The sequence below is a fragment of the Sciurus carolinensis genome, chromosome 11 (assembly GCF_902686445.1).
Source record: "Sciurus carolinensis chromosome 11, mSciCar1.2, whole genome shotgun sequence".
NCBI classification, from domain to species: Eukaryota; Metazoa; Chordata; class Mammalia; order Rodentia; family Sciuridae; genus Sciurus; species Sciurus carolinensis.
The window spans coordinates 117,578,655-117,595,220 of record NC_062223.1 but is presented as its reverse complement, the minus strand read 5'-3'; the positions used below and the strand labels follow the sequence as shown (position 1 = coordinate 117,595,220).

At 40.4% G+C, this 16,566-nt stretch overlaps 1 protein-coding gene and 1 long non-coding RNA gene across 2 annotated transcripts; one reads left to right on the top strand and one right to left on the bottom strand.

Annotated features, from left to right (window-relative positions):
* Nucleotides 1–407: 407 nt before the first annotated feature.
* On the bottom strand, nt 408–8,228 carry LOC124958498 (uncharacterized). The gene is made up of 3 exons (XR_007103903.1): nt 6,149–8,228; nt 5,713–5,828; nt 408–644 (listed from the first exon to the last, which is right to left on the bottom strand). It is a non-coding gene; the product is annotated as an uncharacterized LOC124958498 (long non-coding RNA).
* On the top strand, nt 6,291–15,719 carry Mpzl2 (myelin protein zero like 2). The gene is made up of 6 exons (XM_047516574.1): nt 6,291–6,590; nt 7,464–7,630; nt 7,923–8,133; nt 10,337–10,484; nt 13,383–13,455; nt 15,581–15,719. The coding sequence occupies exons 1-5, from the start codon at nt 6,536–6,538 to the stop codon at nt 13,441–13,443; spliced, it is 642 nt and encodes a 213-aa protein (XP_047372530.1). The 5' UTR covers nt 6,291–6,535; the 3' UTR covers nt 13,444–13,455; nt 15,581–15,719.
* The last annotated feature ends 847 nt before the right edge of the window (nt 15,720–16,566 follow it).

Genomic DNA, 16,566 nt, shown 5'->3' with positions numbered 1-16,566 from the left:
CCAGTGTTCTAATTAGAATAAGGTGAAATAACGAAACTCAAACACTTACTAAATTTGATGTTATCATTTATGTAATGCTAAAGAAACTTTGTGAATGATGGAATAGATTTCCCTCCAATATTTTATTTTAGAAAACTTCAAGTGTGCATAAAATGTACAAAAATTTGATAGTAAATACCTGTATGAACCATTCAGATTCTTCAAATAATACTTTACTATACTTGCCTTATCATGTATCTATCCATTCCTCTACTCGTCTACATACCCATCCATCTCTTTTTTTGTGTGTGGTACTAGGAATTGAACCCAGGACCTTGCATGTGCTAGTCAAGCACTGAGTTACCTCCCCAGTTTTCTTTAACTTATTTATTTATTTATTTAGTTTTGTATTGGGGATTGACCCACACCCCCAGCCCAACTCGAACTAAGTTGCTTAGGGCCTCACTAAGTTGCTGAGGCTGGCCTCTGACTTGTGATCCTTCTGCCTCGGCCTCCTGGAGTTGCTGGGATTACAGGTGTGAGCCACCACTTTGGTTCCATCTTATTTTTTGATGCATGTAAAAACTGAACTGCAGGGTTGGGAATCTAGCTCAGTGGTAGAGTGCTTGCACAGCATGATGAGGCTCTGGATTCAATCTCCAGTGCTGCAAACAAACAAACAAAAAACAGAATTGAAGAAATCAGGATCTTCCCCCAAAGATACTCCAACATTAATGAGAACTCAATATTTATTTACAATTCTGTTTTAAAATATTAACATTTACACTCAATAGAATGCAGAAATCTTAAATATATGCCACTCAAAGAGTTTTGACAATTGTGTTAAGTCTGTGTAACCCAAACTCCTATCAAGGTGCAACATTCATATTATAGAGAATCTTCTCTTGGGCCCTTCCAGTCAATTCCTGCCCCTATTCTCCAAGGGCAAACACTATTTTTATGACTTTTTTTTCCACCAAAGAGCAGTTTTTCCTGTTCTAGAACTTCATATAAATGGAACCAAAGAGTATGCACAATTTTATGACTAGGTAATTTTGCTCAGCGTATTTTTTAAGTTCATTCATTTGGCTGCAGCAGTTAATTCCTTTTTACTGCTGAGTAGTATTGTGGAAATATTCTGTAGTGTATTTGTGAATCTTCTGTTCATGGGAAGATGGGTTGTTTCCAACTTTGGGCTGTTATGAACAAAGCCTCTATGAATATTCTGCAAATCTCTTTGTGGATGTATGATTTCATTTCTCTTGGGTAGATTCCTTGTAGTGGAAGTGCTAGGGTGGTTATATGTTTAGCTATATAAGAAAATGCCAGATGGTGATGATGATGAAGATAATGGTGACACTGGGGATAATGATGGTGGGAGTGTTGCTGGTTGTGATGAGGAGCGTAGGGGTAATGGTTTTGGTGGTAGTGGTTGTGATGATGACAGGGATGTTGCACATTTCTATATCCAGGGATATTGTTAATAAACTTCAACAATCTCCAGAAAAAGAAAAGAAAAGAAAATGCCAGATCTTTACCCAAAGGGGTCATAGGAATAGTTGTTCAACATTTTAACCAAATATAATCACAGACAACTAAAATTTACTGAATATTTTCTGTGAGCAGTGTGCATAGAGTATATTTAGTCAAATACAGTATTTCACCTCATTCTCATACTCGGTCTATGGGGCAGATGCTATTATTTGCATTTTGCACATTAGATAATTGAGGCACAGAAAATTAAACAACTGTCCAAAGTCACACAGCCAGTAAGTGGCTGAGTTTGGATTTGGATCTTGGATTTGGTTAGATTCTTGCTTCTATGGCTATGCCTCCTAGAGTGTAGTAGGGAAAAAAAAAAAAAGAAAAAAACTCTTTCCATTCTCTGGAGATAAATTAATTTCTTAAGAAGGAAAACTGGTCATGGTAACCAATTTTAACAAGAGATAACTGTAATAGAATAACAGGAAATATTATGCTCATCAATAAACAATAAAAATGTAAATTGTGCCCCCAAATTTGGGGTGTGGCATGTGTGGTTCTCAGGAAGATAGATAAATATATCAGTAAAGTACCTTAGCCTCTGAGAGATTCTTCAAAGTTATCTTCAAAAACACCCCCTCTCCAGCCCTGTGCAATCTGTCTAGCTTCCCTTGAGAGTAAGTGAAGGGTTAAACTTCAGAGTCTCTTCCCTGGGCTTGTTAAAAGAGGGCTGCCACCTCTCCTCTATAATTAGGAGAGGAGCCCCAGGCTTCACTGGAGAGGTGGATGAAAGCTGCCAGGAGGTGAGGAGGCAGGAGAGTGTTCCCTCCCACGGGCTCTTTCTCTAAACTCATAGGACCCAGATCTGATCTGCAGTATGTCTAGGAAACTTGAGGCGAGGGAGGAGGAACACCGGGAACACACCTTTCCTCTCAGCTAGGACTCTGCCATCCTCCCTTCCTCTCTTTAACAAGCTCTCTAAACCAAAAAATGATGCTGTAGATTGGAGCTGTTGATTAGGAAAGGCAGGGAGTTCCCGAGCCTTCTGAAACAGGTATTAAGTCTGTAGTTTGGCTCCTAGCCAGGGGCCCATGAGAAAACCAGGAGAGTGCGTGGTGGTAGATATCTTTGGTTTCTCCTCCTCCTTTCCCTTCTTCCTTTTTCCTTTTTAATGGTTCTGGGACAAAGTAATTCCACTCTAGGGAGACTCTTCTTGGTTCATATACACAGCACACATACACGTGTGCACACACACGCACAAAGGCACACGCACTCATGTTTACCGGTTTATGATAAAGAATATTGCAGAGGGTAGAGAGGAGGAGATGAGGGAAGGCAAGCAGGAAGGGGTACAGAGCTTCCATGCCCTCTCTGGGTGAACCATCAGGTCACATATTAACCAATCTCAACCAGGATTAGTCAAGACCAAGTCCACATACCTTATATGAACAACGGGGGCCCTGCCCACAAGGACCTGGCCACCCACTGGCCTGCTGCTCCTCCCCATGCCCTAGCTTTGAGAGCCACTGCTGGTCCCTGTGAATACCCATCTCCCCTGACAGGAAGGCGATTGTTTCTCTTTCCTCCAGCCAGAATTCCTGTTTATCCTTGTAGAACTGAATTCTAGAGTCATAAATATGGTAATTAGTTGTTTATACACACTCTCCTCCTCCCATCCTCTTTTAGACTATCGTTTCCTTCCCAGCAGAAATGCCTTATTTTACTTTCTATGTCTCACCCAGGTTTTTCTCTAGTAAAGTGCATGTATCAGACATTCAACAAAATTTTTCCTAATACACTGGACCTGTGGACAGCAACTTTTGAGTACACAAGTGCTTTATTTGAACCACTGTAAAAGGTAAATTATTTGTTTCCTTGCTTCGCAGAATGCTGATTTCATCTTGTAAAAACAAACAAACAAAAAACACCATATTTTTGCAGAGGATGTTGAAAAAGACAATTTTTTTTTTTTTTTTTTTTTTTTTTACAAATGCTGATTTGGGTCAGCTGTCCTTTTATGTTTGAGTCCCCAGTGAGTTTAGCACTGGCTGAGGTCTAGATGTCCATCAGAAATATTTTTGCGAAATGTTTGGGCAAATGAGGACGGTGTCTTGGATCCACAGGGACCAGAGCAACCCTCAAACTAAAGCATGGGAGGAAGATGCAGCCAGCTCTGGAGGGTGGGTGGTGTTGGCGGGAGGAGTTCTGCTCCAGACAGGCCGTTTGTTCAGATCTTCCTGTCCTGGTTACTCTCCTGCATTTCCTTGTGTCCCTCAGCTCTTGGGTAACTCTACCTCTCACCAAGTTTTGCAATTTGCTGTGGTCTTCAAAATCCTCTACTTCTTTCTCTACTGGGAGGAGCAGCAGACCAGTGGGTGACTGGGTTCATGTGGGCAGGGCCCCGTTAGTCATCTAAGGAGTGTGAACTTGGTCTTGACTAATCCCAGTTGAGAGTGGCTAATATGTGACCAGATGTTACAGCAAGAGAATAGAAGCTCTGCACCCCTTCCCGCTTGGCCTGCCCCTCGAGCCTCCTCTGCAATATACTTTATCCAGATGAGATGCTTTCAAAGATATGGGTATGTCACAAATCTGAATGACAATCAGGGTTTTTCTCTAGTAAAGTGCGTAAAAAAACTGATGTCTCTGAAGATTGAACTTTCCATTTTCTCCTCCCTAGAGATTGAACCCAGGACCTCAGGCATGCTAGACAAGCTTTCTACCACTGAGCTTCATCTTTAGACCCTCATTTTTCTTCTTTTAAATCTCCAGAATTCCTTTTCCTTTTCTCTCATTTGCCTAGACGTGAATACTACTTAGGCTGTATGCAGATGCCTCCAGTTTTGATTAAAGTGCTGCTGACTGGCATCTTGGGAACTCTGAGGGCCAATCACCCTTTTTATTTAGCATTTTCTGTTGAAGAGCTCAGCCCTTGGCCTCCTTCCTCACCCAGGGAGGGGATGGTGTCTTGGATCCTCTCCTGTTAACTGTAAGGAATTGGGCGTTGCCAAGCACAAAGCCAGGAAATTGACCTCTGCCGAGGAATGGGATCCGGGCAGCTGTGCCCTCAGAGCAGGGCTGGCAGCCAGCTCTCAGGGCGTCTGGTGGCGGGAGGGGTTCTTCTGCTCCACAACGGCCAGTCTGTTCAGATCTCCCTGCTCTGGTTACTCTCCTGCTGCGTTTCATTGTGTCCCTCACCTCTTCAGTAGTGCTACCTCTCTCACCAAATTTTGCAATTTTCTGTGGCCTTCAAAACCCTCTACCTCTCCTGCATATTCCTGCAGAGTAAAAACCTACCAAAGAGGATCACATTTCTTTTATCTCTTTTTTGTTTAGACCCCATGGCTGACCTCTTCTGACCTACATACCAGAGGGTTGTACTTTACTTATAACCATTTTTAAAGGTCCACCAGTATGCCAGCACTCTGAGTTCAGGTTGCTCAGAATGACCTAGAAGCTGATAAAGGAGGCAGACACTCTTTTATCAGAAACATCATGATAACAGATTCATGCTCCCACATGACTGTTCTCCATCTGAGGCAGCCCTTGGGATTCTTGGTTCTAACAGAATGGATTTTTGCTGGTGCCGACATGGTTTTTCCTCCATACCAACACCATCTTTCTCTTTTTTCTTCATTTCTGTAATTTGCCTCTCTTTTGGCGAAATTTTCTCTTTCCTTCTCTTTATGATGTTTTACTTTTTTTTTCTTTTCAGAGCTGGGGACTGAACCCAGGTCCTCACTGCATGCTAAGCAAGTGCTCTACTACTGAGCCACACCCCCAGCCTCAAGTTTTATTTTTCTACTTATCCTGCTCCTTGCTCCCACTCCTGGTAACCTCTCTGTTCCAGGGTTCAGCTAGGAGACTTTATGAATCACTGGTTTCCAGACTGCTAATCTGGGCACAAGGGCAACTCAGCTCTGCTAGGATTCTACCCTTGGTCTAGCAGACTTCCTTGCCACATGGGAAGTCTTCATCATCCCAGTTCAGTGCTGCTTCATTAAGCTGTGCCTCCTTGAGACAAGGAGGCCTTTTTTCTCATTTTAATTCCTCAACTCTTCAGACTTCTCAGACAGATGGCTGCCCTAAAAATGGCAGATAAAATGTGAAGCACAAAAAGGTATTATAAGATGTTGCCTTGAGAAGTCTCTGTCTGATTATTCATATCAGCGGGTATTTTGTGGCGAGAGCACTACACTGGAGAGTTAAAGTTTGTTTGGTTGGTTGTGCAACCTTGGGCAAATCACTTACCTTCCCTGGGCTCTCCGAGTCCTCCTTGGTAAAATGGGACTACTTTGTGGGGGGTTGTGGAGATGAAAGGCGGAGCAGGAAAACACTTTGTAATTGTCCTGATTCTTCTTTAAATCCTTAAAAGGAAAAGAATCATTAGACATTGAGATTTGCTTCAGCTCGGTATCAGTGAAAACTACAAGGTAGAAAAGGCGCAGAAATTCTTGTGGTAACACTTGGCTAAAAATGAGGGTGTTAAGACTCTCTGTCATTTCAGGGTCCTAAGGAATTCAGATTCTTGTTTTGAAGAGCTGCAGCGATTTCAGCCCTACGCTACGGTGGGCCCCGGGCGGTGCTGTGGGTTGTGGAATCTCTGCAAGGTGGCTTTGCTGTTCACTTCCCAGGGCGACCTCAAGCCTGTTTTGAAAGGGTGCGTGTGGGCCAAACCCAAAGCAACCTGGGACGCTGTGGAATGGCACCACCTCCTCTGGCTGTTTCCGAGGCCATCCAGAGGCCAGAGCCCAGTCAGATGAACTGAAAAGTAAAGAGAGGACTGTAGAGTTTGGAACCTTTGTGCAGACGTGCTGGTAGTGTGGAGGGCGGGACGGAGGAAGGGAAGGAGGGCGTTGAGAGGAGTCCCCACCTTTCATTCCAGCACAGTGCACCGGCCGGTCGGGATGAGTCACGACTGGCTTGCTTCGGAGCTCAGATTCCCATAGGTGAGGGACTGAGACTCCCCTCTCCGGGAGAACGCGGCTCCCACTCTTCCTGGACCGATCTTGGCAGGTGCTGGAGCCCCGAGTCTGCCCGGTCTGGTCTCTGGGACCAGGACTGGGTTTCCCTCATGTATGGCAAGAGTCCTGGGCGTGTGGCGCTTCTCCTTGGCTTACAGCTCACAGGTAAGACCTGGCGAGCTCCTCTTGGCATTTCCTCTTTTATTGCGTACACGATAGAGATAGTTAATTGTCGAAAAGTTGCAAGAGTTTTGTGTGGGAGCCTGAGACACAGTTGCAGTGGTTTAATTTGGACTTTACTGAAACTGTAGTTGTTTCGGGGGGGATTGCTTTGGACAAACAGGTTTCGGTGTGTTTGCTGCCAGTGATCCAGTACAGAGAGGGCTTTCTAATCTCAGGTTACACACCATTTTTGTGTGTCTGTTCTCAGTCTCCTGCTGCTGGTAGGACCTGGCACTTGGTTTCTGTGTGTGGGTCTTGCCTGGAACTCTGTGCAGCACCAGGAAAACAAAGATTGCTAGAGAGAGACCCACTGTGGTTTTGAAACTGCCCCAACACACACATTCTAAACGTCAATATGGTAAAATATGCCACATGGTATAAAGGTCCCAGGATGCAGGCAAACACAGGCTGGTGGAAGCTGATTAATCCAATTTCTGCAGAAGACTAGTAACTGTAGGAAACCTATCTAATGAGGACTCTTTCTGGAAAACTTACCTGCTAGGAAGTTTAATTCTGTGCTTCTGACTTCTTTTTATTTGCTAGTGTTTGTAGTTTGTTATAGCACTTCTGAAGTCAGTGCCATGAGGCGGTGGAGAAAGTCGAAGCAGTAGGAAGGTTCACTGTGTGGTATTTGAGTTGTCAGGGCATGGGAGTGTCAGGGCTGCATGTAGGTGGGTCGGACTGTGCAGACTGGGTGAGTAAGCAAGCTGGGCATCACGGTTCTGCTTGTTCCCTACTCAGACATTTATTTTGAAAGTGTCATAGTTCTCTCAAGGCCACATTTTCTTTTAACCCTTCTTATTCCTTTTATTGCAGCTCTTTGGCTCACAGAAGCTGTGGAAATTTACACCTCTGGGGCAGTGGAGGCTGTGAATGGGACAGATGTTCGGTTAAAATGCACTTTCTCCAGCTTTGCTCCCGTGGGTAATGCACTAACAGTGACTTGGAATTTCCGTCCTCGAGATGGGGGGCCTGAACAGTTTGTAAGTAGATTATGTCATTAGTTTCTAGGGGACCCCTGGTTAGGAAAACATTAAACCAGTGCATTTTTCCTCACTCTTCCTGTATTTTTTTAGCAACAGGCACAGGGGTAAGCTGGGAAACATTCTTGGGATAGAGACTGATAGACCTGGACAGACCAGGGGAGGGGAAGCAAGATTCCTATGAGAGAGTTGTGGATGGGACAGTTGGGCTTGCTGTTTCTCTTCCGCCCCCTCATCGCAGTCTCCTTGCCTGGGTACTGAATGACACACTTTTGCCATTTCTCCTCTCTAGGTCTTCTACTACCATGTGGATCCCTTCCAACCCATGAGTGGGCGGTTCAAGGACCGGGTGGTCTGGGATGGGAACCCTGAGCGGTACGATGTCTCCATTATCCTCTGGAAACTGCAGTTTGATGACAATGGGACATACACCTGCCAGGTGAAGAACCCACCTGATGTTGATGGGCTGGTAGGGGCGATCCGGCTCAGCGTTGTGCACACTGGTAGGTTATGTGGGGGAAAAGGGTTTGGGGATGTGAAAGTTGGTAGAAAAGAGAGGCAATCTCTTGTTATGGTTGAAAGGGTAGAGAGGGGCCTAGTGCTGGGAACTACAGAGGGGAAGTAGGAATCCTAGGGTAAAGAGAGAAAGGCTTTGTTTGGTTGTGGAAAGAAACAGAAAGTAAAGCAAAAGGATCAGGGAATCTTTTACAAAAATGGCATTGAGATGGTGAAAGGGAGAGGAAGTGACTCTCTGATAAGAGGCCAACAATAGGTCTGTTCATTCTATTTATTCAAGATACTTACTGAGTTCCTGCAGTGTACGAGGCACTGTCCAAAGGGCCCAACATGTCCTATCTCACTTCATCCTCACTACCCTCGGAGACAGACACCAATAATGGCAGCGACATTTACTGAGTACTTCCCACCTGTCTTTACATGACACATTTTATTTGTGCTTTACATATCTCATCAGTTTATTTTTCATTTAGTATCTCCCATTTTACCAACAAGGAAATTGAGGCTCTTAGAGGTTGTCACTTGCCCAAAATCATGTAGTTGGCAAATGGAGTAACTTTGGACTCCAACCCAACCATCTTTGACTCTAAAATTGTGCTGTGAACTAGTGCATTGTATTGCCTGCACTCCTATAAAGAACAACCTGGAAAATGGTGCCAGGTTGCAAAGAACAAAAACCACAACAGTTTCTGAAATGCTGTAGAACTGTGTGTGAGTCATAGCTACCATCTGTAACTGTACATCAATCTTATTTTCCTCATCTGTAAATTGGAAATAATATGGTAATTATGGTGAGGACAAACTAAGATGATAAATGTGAAAATCACCATATTCTGACCTGTACTGAAAATTAGTTACCAAAAATTGAATGCTTATTATGAGCAGGTACAGCATGGAATGATTTACATGAATTGTTTTTATTTTTTATAAGAATTCAAGAAATGGATATTTTTATCTCTATTTTATACAGGAGGAAACTGAGGCTCAAGAGAGTTAATTACCCCAAATCAAACAGCTAGTAGAAGTAGAGGGGGTATTAAAACCTAGCTCTGTGTACCTCTTAATTGACACACATTACTACTCCAAATGTGTAAGTCCATAAAGTGGTAGGATTTCCTTCTTTCATTCCTAGTACACTTGAAAACCGTCCCTCAAGGTCCTATCAGTAAAGAGCTATATAATCTGGAGAAGTCATTTGGGTATTGAAAGAAGTAACAGAATGCCTCTGGATCTCAGTTTCTTCTAATGAACAGATTAGATAAGAAATCATTGGTTCTTTAACATATCAGAATCACTACTCTTGAGAATCTAATGAAAGTCATGGCCCTGTTTCCCACAAAAAGTGGAGACACACCAGAGACACAAGTTTTTGGGACTGTGATCATTTCCCCTTTCTCTGTCCTTCTTGATGGGCTCCAGGCTGGAAACTCCTGAGCTACACATTCTCTGATGTCCTTCCTGGCTCTAAGGGTTTATTGAAGTTTCAATCATAAATCAAATTAAGGAACAGGAGAACCAGGTTTCACAGACTCTGATCTTTTGGGACCCTTCCCCCTAGGCTCCCTCTCTTTCATCATTTAACCATTAGACTAGTTACTGATCTACTTGCCTATCTTCTGAGGGCAAGAACTCCTTGAGAGTAATGTCCTTTTGACTTTTCATTTGTATCACAGTGCCTGGAGCACAGTAGGACCTTAATAAATTGAATAACTGACTGACTCAAGGGCAGAGGTAAGATGGGGTCCAGGAGAAATGGGTTAGGTCCTAGATTTGATTATGTTAGCAATAATCCTACCCCACTAGGAAGTTAGCTGACTCAATGATTCTTAAAACTTTAGTATGTATCATAATCACCTGGGGGACAACTTTAAAAGCAGACTGTTGGGCCCCACCCCTATTGTTTCTAGCTCAATAGGTCTGGGGTGGGGCCTGAGAATTTTCATTCCAAAGTTCTCAAGTGATACTGTTGCTGCTACTCCTAGGATCACATTTTGAGAAGCACTAAAGTAGTCTGTGTGGCTTTCCTACTGCTGCTAGCATTTACAAGGTCATATGGTACTTTTTACATAAAGGTAGGAGAAAGGAAGATTTCATTTAATGATGAAATGCATCCCAGTTATGTCTTTAGATTTCTTCACAGTTCTATTCTTAGAATCCTCAGTTGATCAGTTGATCTTTTCCTCCTCATAGTACAGTTCTCGGAGATCTACTTCCTGGCTCTGGCTATCGGCTCTGCCTGTGCACTGATGGTGATAATAGTAATTGTGGTGGTCCTCTTCCAGCATTTCCGGAAAAAGCGATGGGCTGAAAGAGCTCATAAAGTGGTGGCGATAAAATTGTAAGGCTGGGAAGTTATGGGAAAGACTTTCTAACACTTTCTTATTGTGACTCCTGGTATTTTGCAATGTTGTTAAATAATTGTTGAACACACGTTCTTGTTGAATAAATCCTACATAGAAGACTTCTTAGTCACAGGACAGATAAATTAGGTTGTGAATATGAACTTGACAAAGGCTTTCTTAATTTTACAAAAAGATATCATCACAGAATTTCTTTACTATGTGGAATTTCATGTCATAAAAACCTGCTTATGTAAAGCTTTTCTAAAATATCCCTTACTTTATTCAATTTGGCGTTACTAGGGAATAAGCCCAGGACCTTGAGCATTCTGGGCAAGTGCTCTACTACTGAGCAACATTTCCAACTTAAAATATCCTTTACTTTTAAGTAAAGCATGAATGCTTAAGAACAATGGGCTAGGTAGTTGGCAGGGTCCCTATGGATCAGTACATTAGAAAGTCTGCTGTGCTGATAGTAGGTGTTCAATAAACCTGTTTTAAAATCGACATAAAATTTATATAACATAAAATTCACCCTCTTAATAGTCACAAATTTGTTCAACAATCACTAACAATTCCAGAACCTTTTGAACAGCCTTCCAAAGAAACACCATATACTTTAGTCATCACTTTCTATTTTCCCCTCCCACCAACCCCTGACACCTACTCATCTATTTTCTGTCTTTGTGGGGCTTTGCCTATCCTGGACATTTCCTATGAATGGAATCATAAAGTATATGGTCTTTACATCCAGCTTATTTATTTATTTATTTATTTTTGGTGCTGGGGATTGAACCTAGGGTCTTGCACATGCTAGGCAAGTACTCTACCACTGAGCCATACCCCAGCTCAGTACTTCACTCCTTTCAATGATTACATAATATTCCATTGAAGTGGGTATATCACATATTATTTATCCACTCATCAACAGTTGGGCATTTAGGTTTTTTCCTACTTTTTGGCTATTGTAACTAATGTTGTTATGAACATTCATCTATAAGTTTTTTTTGTAGACACATTAATTCTCCTAGGAGTGAGTGGAATTGCTGGGTCATATGAGAACATTGTTTAATTTAGGAGGACTTGTAGACTGTTTTCAAAATGGCCATATTATACGTTCCTATAGGCAATTCATGAGGCTTCTAATTTTTCCACGTCCTTACCATCATGGGTTATTATCTTTTTTTAATTATAGCCATCTAGTGGACACGGAGTGGTATCTCACAGAGATTTTTTTTTTTTTTTTTTTTTTTTTTTTTTTTGGTGGGGGTACCAAGGATTGAACTCAGGGGTGCTTAACAACTGAGCAACATCCCTAGCCCTTTTTTTTATATTTTATTTTAAGACAGGGTCTCACTGAGTTGCTTAGGGCCTCAATAAGTTGCTAAGGCTGGCTCTGAACTTGAGATCCTCCAGACTCAGCCTCCTGAGCTGCTGGGATTACCAGCGTGCGCCACTGTGCCTAGCTCATAGAGATTTTGAGTTGAACTTTCCTAATGACTAATGATGTTGAGTATTTTTCTATGTGTTTAGTGGTCATTTGCATATCTAATTTGGAGATATGTCTATTCAGATAGTCCATCTTAAAATTGGGTTGGTTACTTGTCATTTTTTTTTTTTTTTTTTGGTACTGGGGATTGAACACATGGGCACTTTACCACTGAGCTGCATCTCTGTCCCTTTCTTATTTATTTATTTAGCTGAGACAAGGTCTCACTAACTTATTGAGACAGACCTAGAACTTGTAATCTGCTTCCTCAGTTGCTGGGATTACAGGTATGTGCCACTGTGCCCAGCTGGTTACTTATCTTTTTATTGCTGAATTGTAAGAGTTCTTTATGTATTTTGGAAACTAATCCCTTATTGGATACATGACTTGCAATTATTTTCTCCCATTCTGTGGGTTGTTTTTTTCACTTTCTTGAGTGACCCAGAGCAGAAATGCTCCACAGTTCTGTGGGCCTGGAAAAGTCCCTCTCTGGTCAGACAAAGATTGAACACAGCTGGGAAAGCAGGGACAACAAGAGGTGCCTTTCTGACAAGTAACACTCATGCAAGGAACATTTTTAACATTGTGGATTGGCACTTATTCCTAGGAATCAGTATAGTTTGCCATCTGGAACTTGAAGATATATGGATGTGTATGTGGAGATATCCATAATAGCTCACCTAGTCTGTGTTATTTGGCCCCTAAGGCATAAAAGTTTTAAATTTTGATGGAGTCCAACTTATCTGTTTCTTCTTTTGTTGCTAGAGTTTTTGTGTCACATCTAAGAAATCATCATCATGAAGATTTATACCTACATTTTCTTCTAAGAGTTTTTATCATTTTAATTCTTACATTTAGGTCTTTGATGCAGTTTGAGTTAATTTTTACATATGGCTGAGGTAGGAATCCCAATTCATTCTTTTGAATGTGGATATATAGTTGTCTCAGCACCATTTGGTTGTTTTCCTCAGTAAATATTTGCTAAAACAAATATAATTGATTTTAAAGAGTCTAAGAAACCCACCTCTGAGGTTCTGGTTTGAATAGAACATAATAAAGATAACTTCTAGGTCAACACAAAATTTTTTCTTTTTTGCACAGGAGTAGAAATAAGAAGAAAGATACTAATGGTAAAGTAAGGTGTTTGCTTTAAGTTTCTCAAGTTCCCAAATCAGGTCCCAAATTGTATTCCCTTATATTCTGAAAAGAGCCTTGGTTCATTTACCCAGGATCATGTGGAGGAATAAGTATTTCTAGTCAGATAGCACTGGCAGTTTAATGCTAAGCTTGGATCCACTCCCAGGTGAATGCAATTCTTAAAAAATGGGGGAGGAAACACACTATCTGAAAAATATTTGCACCCCCCCATTTTGTTCACCTGACATTTTTTTCTGCTTTTTTGTTACAGAAAAGAAGAGGAAAGGCTCAACCAAGAAAAGGTCTCTGTTTATTTAGAAGACACAGACTAACATTTCTAGATGGTGAGGCTCACAAATGGGTTGCTCTCTTTCCTCAGTTTTCTGACCTGTCTGGTCCACCTCTAACATGGATTGCCTGGATTACTTTATATGGTTGTGAGGTATTTCATAGATGAAATTAGAGGTTCTGGGTCAGGGTTCCAGTCTCATGAATGGCTATCCCTTTGACTGAATTTAGTACAAAGGATTAAGAAGCTTGACCGTACTGTCATTAAAACTGAGAGAATACTAATTTTTTTTTTTTTTAAAGCTTTGGGGTTATATTTACCAAAAGTTTCCAATAAACTTTTTTTCCCCAAGAATAAACTTTCAACATGTAAATAAATACTTTTTTAAAAATAAATGATTAATATAATCATCTGATTTTTCTTCTTTTTTATTGTAAACCAATATGGCATTAAGAGAGTGATTTAAAGATCTGCCTGGCATTTTGCTGAAGAACTTTTGAATTATTTGGAATTGGTTTCACTCCTCTAAATTAGTTACTGCTCTATAAATCTAGTTTTTTTTTTTTATTAGTGAATAACTTTGTCTTTCCAGTTTTCAGGTTTATCAGGCTTAAAAGGTAGGATGGTTTATTTTTCCCATGCTCAGAATTTCTCCCATTCTCTGAATTAGGACCACATATTTAATTTCTGGATGTTGTAAATCAAGACATGTAAACTGAATTTTATACTTAGCAGAATATTTTTGACATTAATTACTTTAATCTGTAAAACTCTGTTCAGGTCTCCTCAATGGGAGAAAATTTTTATAGACTATTATTAGTTGCAAAGAGAGTCACATTATATATGTTAAAGCTTCATTGAAAAACCTCAAGGAGGGGGCTGGGGTTGTAGCTCAGTGGCACAGCACTTGCCTGGCATGTGTGAGGCACTGGGTTCGATCCTCAGCACCACATAAAAATAAATAAAATAAAGATATCATGTCCATCTACAATTACAAAACATTAAAAAAAAACCCAAAAACCTCAAGGACTTATAAAATTGGAGATGAATAAGAGTGACTGGATTGCAAAACCAAAACTGGCCAGATGTGGTGGTACATACCAGTAATCCCAGCTACTCAGGAGGCTGTGGTGGATGACTGCAGATCAGAGGCTGGGGATGTAGCTCAGTGGTAAAGTGTTGCAAACCAAACCAAACCAAAACAATCGGCAAAAATCCAAATTTGGTATCAGGGAGTACTTTCCAAAGGTTATGTCTTTTTAAAATCAAGCAGATTCTCTAACAAGTCAGTGTAATGGAAACTAAAGATGGGACTGTTTTAGATTAAAAGAAATTTGAGAGACTTAAGAGACTAAAACAATTAAGTGCAATGTGTGATCCCTGACTGGATGGATACAAATCTGAACGAACTAGATATAAAACAATTTGGAGAGGGCAAGTGGGGAAATCTTGAATATGAAAATGTTGCATATGGATAACATCAGGAAATTGTTAGTTTTTATAAAGTGTAATAAGATATTGTAGTATGTGGGAAAATGTCCCCCTTTAAAAAAACGCATATGGGAGTAAATAAGGGTAAATACCAGTAAATTGCTGTAAGAACTTCAGCCAAAAAGAGTAAATAAAAAAAAGAATATTTTAAAATTAGATGGTGGATGAATTCCATATACCATCTTTACTTTTCTGTATGTTTGATTTTGTTTATAATGAAGGTGGGTATAAAATATATGTGAGTGAGCTGTAGATCCTCCAAGTATCCATGCCAAGTGTTAGGATGCTATGAATAAAGGACATTGACTTTGAGAAACATGTAATAAGAATCAGGAAACTTCTTGTATTAAGAATTAAATTGGGGGAAATAAATTTAAGAATATTTTCCTTAAGAAATGGAGGATAGCCTGGCATGGTGGCACAAGCCTGTAATCCCAGCAACTCAGGAGGCTGAGACAGGAGTCCCTAAACAACTTAGTGAGAACTTGTATCAAAATAAAAAATAAAGTGTTGGGGATTGGCCTCAGTGGTTAAGCATCCCTGGGTTAAATAACCAATAAAAAAAAAAAAAAGAGAGAGAGAATTGATTTAACAATATGTACGAAATTCATAAAGCCAGGTATTCCTACTGCACTCTTTGCACTCTCCACAAACACATTATCCATTTAAACTTTTGTTTTCTATTTTAGGAAACTGAAGATTTTCAAGAACAAGAACCTTAGATACAGATACCTGAAGTTAACAGAAACCTTTCTTTGGCTTTTCCAGTTGTGCCCTGTTTTCCAATGAATTATGCAGCACATACCCAACTATAAAAGCAATATCTTCTGTAGGCAGCACAGGGCTCCTCTTGAGCAGATACCGTCAGACTCACATACAGTCTTATTATTAAGGTTTTATTTAATTTCAGAGTGCAAATATTTTTCAAATGAGTTTTAGCTTTTGTAAACTAAGGAGTTATAGTTTTGCTCTCAAACGCTCCTTATTAAGTATGATTTATATACACATATATTGTATCAAAAGGGATAAAAGCCAACCTGTCTGTCATGACATTTCCTTTCATACATATGTTTTTTAGACCAATAATCTTGCTACTAAAGTTAAAGTTTACTATCTTTCCTTCTAACATTTTCAATTAAAAGGTCTCCCAGCTATTTTTGATTAACAGTAAATCCCAAATTCAAACTATTGTTTGATTTGTTTTTAATGGTTCTCCTTAAGTATGAGACACATCTTGCTTTGTTGAATTTCTTTCAGTATTCCAGGCGATGGGGTGTTTTTGTTTTGGTTTGGTTTTTGTAATAAATCCAAGGTTTACAATAGTATAAGTCTAAATCACAATATCTACAAAAGTTACATAAATGCTAATACATTGGCAAATGCCACCTCAGGATGATTCACCTGTCAATTTTTTTCTGCATTGTGAAAAATAATCAACAATGTAGGTCTTTCATGAGCAATGACTGTTTTGCTTACTATATTTTACCTTCAGTTCAATATCTATTACAGCAGAGCAAAGCTAAGCTCATTTGCAGACTGAAATCATTAAGCAGTTTAATAGAAGTATTCTGAAATAGTATATTACAACTCTTAAAAATTTAAGGATGGTGAAAAAAGGTCAACCTAAATGATAATTTTGTGCAGTATTGTGCAAAGCTCTGAGAACTGGAAGAGA